General features: G+C 41.6%; 1 protein-coding gene across 1 annotated transcript; it reads right to left on the bottom strand.

The window, feature by feature from the left end:
- Window positions 1-1,478: 1,478 nt before the first annotated feature.
- On the bottom strand, window positions 1,479-5,890 carry LOC131229464 (pentatricopeptide repeat-containing protein At2g33680-like). Its single transcript, XM_058225427.1, has 2 exons — window positions 4,888-5,890; window positions 1,479-3,412 (listed from the first exon to the last, which is right to left on the bottom strand). The coding sequence occupies exons 1-2, from the start codon at window positions 5,485-5,487 to the stop codon at window positions 2,081-2,083; spliced, it is 1,932 nt and encodes a 643-aa protein (XP_058081410.1). The 5' UTR covers window positions 5,488-5,890; the 3' UTR covers window positions 1,479-2,080.
- Between the last annotated feature and the right edge of the window lie 443 nt (window positions 5,891-6,333).

Genomic DNA, 6,333 nt, shown 5'->3' with positions numbered 1-6,333 from the left:
TTGGGCGGTTTAGGGATTAAAGAGAGATGGCTGTTTCGATAGTTTGGGATTAATGGTCGTGGATCATCCATGGCCGGGCCTACCGTTGGTTTGGACCAATTAAAGTGGGCCCCACATATACCTAACCTTAGGTTGAATCTTGCAACAGGTGCAATTGAAGGGCTTTGGCCCATCAACGGTGGCACCTAGATGGACCAAAACACAGCGACCAATCTCATTCTTAGTAATTTCTCGCCAGGAAATTCATCGGGAAATTTCAAATTTTAAGGTTTTTCTTGGGACATATTATTATGAAACCTTGTTGAAAATAAAATATTTAAAAATATTTATTCTAATTAATAAATAAATTTAAAATTTAAATATATGTTATTAAAACAAAATCCTGAAGGGATCTGTTTAAATAGTGGAAAGCACAGGAAAGGAAACAATGTTTCTCAAGGTACCGTAGTTCCAAGAAGCTGTTGGAAAGGAAATATTGTTTTTATTGTTTCATTTTCAAGAAGATATTCTTAGAAATTAAGAATTACAAATTCAGCGTTTGAAAGAAGAAAAATATCTTGCTAGTCATTTGCTCATGCCCGATTAGCATATGTAGCACATGTGAGATGCTTTAAAATGGATAGTGGCAACATGTGGCTTTTCATGAGCTTGATGTTGAGTTGCCCTGGGCATGACACATCCGAGTTGCTTGAAGCATGGAAGATAAATGAATATTATAAAATCTGAATGTGATAAAGACAATATTATAATTTACTGTATTTTTCACGATATTATTGCAAGATTTCAAAATATCAGCTATATTTGTTACACTGCCACATAACATTGATCACACCCAAGTGTAGGAACTATGTAACAACTTCAGGTTCTTCAAATTGAGCCATCCAGACCAGTTGTCATGTAATTTCAATTTAAGCTACGTTTGGATGCACAGTTGAATTGAATTGTGATGATGTCTGCAATAATTCACAACTCAGAAGTAGTCCTTTCAGTTAAGTTTGGAGTCAGCTTGAAAGTAATATAGCGGCAATTTGGAGGCCAGACCCTCAAGATTAATGCTGATTAAGGCAATTACAAAGTCGGGCATTTTCCATACTATCAGACAAGTAATTAAAAATCAATTCGATATTGCATCCAAACAGACCATAATTCAAGCTGAATTCTGCTTCCCAAAAACTTCAAATTCAAAACGTGTCTGAACCCATGTCCTACATTAAGCATCGTTAAACGTAAAACCCATAACCACACGTAATGAAGTAATGTAGAAGCTAGCAAATTGGAGTTGAGCAGAAATGAGAAAAAAGATAGCCGCCAAATTGCAGTTATGTTCCTTTCAATTCCAATTTGAAAGTAGCACAACTGCAAACTAGAGCCGAGTCGTATATGAATGTTAGAAGGTAAGTACAATTTCATTGTTTCCCACTTTATTATACCAAATTATTGGAATTCGATTGGATAGCCATCCAAACACTTCATGTAAATTACAATTGTGAATACAGTTACACTTCACATAATCAATAATTTAATAAATTATATTCTATATCCAATACAAATTATGCAAACCATACTGGTTCCACAACAAACAACTGGATCTCAGTTGTATATGAGAATTGAATAAAAGTAATAAATTCCAAAAGAAAAACCCCACTTTGAGTGGGAGATTCAAGCTTGCAATGGAGGTACTTGTTCCTTTGTTTCTTCTCAACTCATTTTAACAGTAAATGGAGCTTTCCACATTCATTTCTTCCTCATCTTAGTTCATCTACTGTACAAGATGGGCCTTTGTGAGCAACCTCACTGTCATTCCATCATCTCAACCATTGACATTGGCAATGGCCATCTTCAAATCATCGACATAGTTCTCAATTTTTCCTCTGCCCCTTTATCTCTTTTCCCTTGTTAAGCTCTCTTGCCTTTTTCTCCATTGTCTGTGAATACATCTGGGACTAAAATTCCACTCCTAAAAGGAGTCCCATCTCATGTAAGGAAATATTTGCTACCTTTTCCAGTTGCTTAGATTTGAAGGGATTTCTTCATCTCTTGGTAGGCACCAAAGGTTAGGGCTGCTGGGACATCCTTGGAGTCAAACAGGGTCTGTGGAAATGCAACCTCGTACTTGTTTCTTCATTCCAAAGATCTGGACTTCACCATCGACTTCAATCCAGCTGCACCCAGGCTCTTTTTTCATCTGTCTCTCCTTCATCTCTTTCCTCAACTTCCCCACCTCCTCCCATCTCCCTGTAGCTGCAAATACGTGTGACAAAAGCACCAACGTGGGTGAATCAGCTGGCGGGCCCGCTCGCAAGATCTTCTCTGCAACCCCCATTCCTCTCTCCCACTCACCCAAATTCTTACAAGCAACAAGAAAGCTCTGCCACAACACCTCTCCATACTCCACGGGTGAGCTTCTAATGAATGCCGCAGCTTCCTCAAGTCTTCCTCCTCCTGCTAAAAGGTGCACCATGCATGCATAATGGTCCACTTCGGGTTCAATCTCCATTGACTCAAACACGCTCTGCCCAAGATTGACAAGCCTGCTATGCCCACACGCGGATAAAACGCATGTGTATGTGACCTTGTTAGGCTTCATCCCCTCTCTCTTCATCTCTTCAAACAGCTGTAAAACGTCGTTGGCTCTTCCATGATGCCCCAGTCCTCCCATCATCACTGTCCATGAAATGACACTCCTCTCTTTCATTTGTCTAAAGATCATAATCCCATCTTCTAAACTTCCACATTTTGCATACATATCGATCATGGAGTTCTCGACACAGATTCCTTCATTGAGGCCGGTTTTTGCACTCAGACAGTGCAATTGCCTACCATAATCAAGCATGACCAAACTAGTGCAGATACCTATGACGCTGATCATGGTAATTTCATCTGCTTTTAGCCCTGATTCCATAAAAGCACTGAAAAGCTGCAGACCTCTTTCTCCCTGACTGCTTCTGCTGTACCCTTCGATCAAAGAGTTCCACGAAGCAACATCTTTGAAACCCAACATTTGGAATACTGCAAATGCGTCTCCCATGTTCTTGAATTCAGAATATATTCTTATTAGAGCACTTCCTGTAAAACAACCCAAATCCAATCCCATCTTAATTGCAAGTCCATGGATCCCTTTCCCATTCATCTCGTCCTCCAAACAGGCCACGATGGCAGCAGGGAGAACGAAAGAGGTTATTCTCACATCCAACTCTCTCATTCTCTGAAATCGTTCAAGTGCAGTTTGAAAGAATCCATTCTGTGAGAGACCTGAAATGAGAGAGTTCCACGAAACTGGATCTGGGTTAGGGATTTCTTTAAAAATTAGTTCTGCTTCTGTGACGCAACCGCTGGACATGTACAGAGAGATGAGTACATTGGAGACTAGGACATGGGCTACAATGCCCCTCTGAAGTGCATGGCTATGGACCTTGTAGGAGAAAAGAATGAAGATATAAATGAATGCATTGCATGGATTTCAATCATTTATGGTAGGAAAAGTAAAAATTCAATAACATGAGTTATGATCATGCTTTGATGGACTTCATTTGTAACCCAAAAATACAGTGTAACTAAATAATAGCCAGGTTCCAAATTATAATTTAGCTATGCTAACGCCCACCTCACTGCAGTTCCCTCTGCATTGTTTGGGATATCCGGGCCATGCATCATGTGGGAATCACTGTGTAGATGGCCTGGTCCAAAAAGCAGGCTGGGTAACTTATCAGATGTGGGCTGTACACATGAAGAAACAATGGATAGTTTAATAAAATTGCCCATTGTCCACTTCAACATACATGTGTGGCCTGCCTGATGGTTGAAATGGCCTGAACTTTGAACTGGGTCACCTACAACACAAGCCCACTTGATCTGCAACTCAGATATATCCCACACCATCAGCAGCGTTAGGGGGGACCCACGGTGCAAATGGCTTAGTCCAAAAATCAGGCTGATTAACTCCTTAGGTGTGAGCTGTACACATGCAAAAAACAACAGACAGTTCAATAAAGTTGCCAGTTATCCATGTTCAACTTACATGTGTGGCCCACCTGATGATTGGACTTGCCTGAACTTTGAACTGGCTAATCAAGATCGGGCAGTGATCCCACCACCTCCTAAATTTTCAAATTGAGTAGCACCAACTTCTTATCACCATCTGATATTGATCAGACACTGCTATAAGGTCCATCCATAACAAACTTTCTATATGGAGTCAGTACATAGAGGCCACTTCCTGTACGAGTCCCTGTAGAATAAGCTTATTCTACAAGTACTAAATGGGGGCTCACTGCGGGGTGTGTTTATAGCATCCAACCTGTCCAGTAAGTGTTGACCCACCATGAAAAAGTTGGATGCCCCAAAAATAGGCCGACCCAACCATCATGCAGGCCACCATGTAAATGTGGAGGTTTTTGGAGGCTGTCCATTGTTTTTTATAGTGTGGCCCACCTAATGATTTCATAAGCCTGATCTTTGGTGCATCCCATCATCATGGCCTAATGTGTGGGTTGGATGGCATATAAAAAACAGTGGGCCCCACCATAGAAAACAATGCACAACCATCCAAAAACCTCCAAATTCAGGTAGTGGCTCACATGATGGTTAGATCTTCTGGATTTTTTGGGCATCGATTTCCATGGTGGGGCAACCTTGCTGGACAGGTTGGATATCAGACATAACCCACCCAGTGGGCTCCACCCACAGAACTTGTACTATAAGCTTATTCCATGAGGACATGAAAGAAGAGGAACCAGCCTCCATGAATGTATGCATAAACACTACAAGCAAGAAAAGTCTCCAAATGACTGCACCCAAGACACGTTTGTATGTATGTACATATCTATAAGCATTATCTATGTATTCATGCGTAATCACCGCAAGCAAGGGAATTCTCCAGCGACAAACCTGCATTCCTTGAGCCAAGCACTCTAGCCTAGTGCACGCGCTGACAGCACTTGCATAGGTGAATTCATTCGGACGAGAAGACGGGTCTTTAGAAATCATGGTGGAGAAGACTTCCAAAGCCTGGTCAGCTCTCCCACATTGGTCGTAGCCCGAAATGAGCGCGGTCCAAGAAACCATATTCCTCACGGGAATTTCATCGAACACCCGTTGCGCACACGCCATTCTCTTGCATTTCGCGTAGAAATTGATCAGATGGTTCTGCAAGTACAGATCCAGATGCAGCGATTTCCGTTTTAGAATCAAGGCGTGGATCGAACGGCCGAAATTGAAAGGATGCAGTGACTTGGAGCATTCGCTCAGCACAGAGCCAAGGACAGAGGGCGTCATATCTAAAAACTTCCGACTGAGAATGGAGGGTATTTCTGTCATTTTATGAAAATCCAGGCCGGTATAACGGTAACCTCGGACAGTCCCGGAGTGCCCTTCAACGGTCTGTGGTCTGGATATTGGCGCGGGGTGAGGGGGAATCGTTGGCAGGGTTTTTCTCATTTGCAGTGCGGAGTATGACCATCCATGCTCATGCACACTTCCAATGTACATGTTGTATATGTATCTCGATCCAAACCGTCCAAATCGTAGGCCCCACTGTAGATGAAGCACAGATTCATTGGGTGACGCTGAGCTCCGATTAATAGTAAGTTAATAACGAGAGTTTTTTTTTTTTTTGGCTGAATTTGGACCTTTTACCGTCCACACGGTGGGTACCATTAGATCGATATCTGTGCCATGTATCATTGACTGGGACGCGGATTGCGTCACAAGGGATATTCCTGGTGACCCGACTCAGTAGGGCCCACCTTGATGTATCGGTTTTTATCCCCGCCGTCCATCCATTTTATCAGCTCATTTGATGCAGTTCTAAATCTCAAATGGTCTTGACCACATGAAAACTTGTTATGGGCACGGAAGTTTTGGATCAAGCTGATATTTGTGTTTCCCATTCATCCATGTCTATGTAACTTCATGAACAGATTGGATGGAAAATAAATATCACGGTGGGACATGAAGTTTTCCACAATGGCCATCATTAACCCACTGTTTTCCGTGGTGTGGTCCACTTGAGCTCTGAATCTTTCTCATTTTTTAACTAATGTCCTAAAATGATCTGGAAAAACGGATGGACGGCATTGATAAAATAAATACATCACAGCGAGCCCCACAGAGTCAGGTCATCCTGGTTTAGACAGTTTGGGATTCAATAAAATACAGCCACGTTACATTCCCACTAGAATTTCATATCCACCATTTCTCTCCTCTTTCATTCACTCTATTTTTATTTTTATTTTATATCCACCATCAATGGCGTGTCCCGTTTTTTAAAACGGTTTAGATTGTTAGAAATTACCCCATATCTATGAGTCTTTAAAGGACACATGCATGTTGAAT

Source organism: Magnolia sinica, chromosome 16, assembly GCF_029962835.1.
Source record: "Magnolia sinica isolate HGM2019 chromosome 16, MsV1, whole genome shotgun sequence".
Taxonomy (NCBI): Eukaryota; Viridiplantae; Streptophyta; class Magnoliopsida; order Magnoliales; family Magnoliaceae; genus Magnolia; species Magnolia sinica.
This window is presented reverse-complemented; position numbering and strand designations above follow the sequence as displayed.

What these genes read in the sequence shown, in the direction of transcription:
- LOC131229464 (XM_058225427.1), bottom strand. Translation starts at nt 5,487, where the DNA reads ATGTACATTGGAAGTGTGCATGAGCATGGATGGTCATACTCCGCACTG. An exon ending in GCTTGGCTCAAGGAATGCAG is followed by an intron (nt 3,413 to 4,887) that starts GTTTGTCGCTGG and finishes TTCTCCTACAAG; the next exon opens with GTCCATAGCCATGCACTTCA.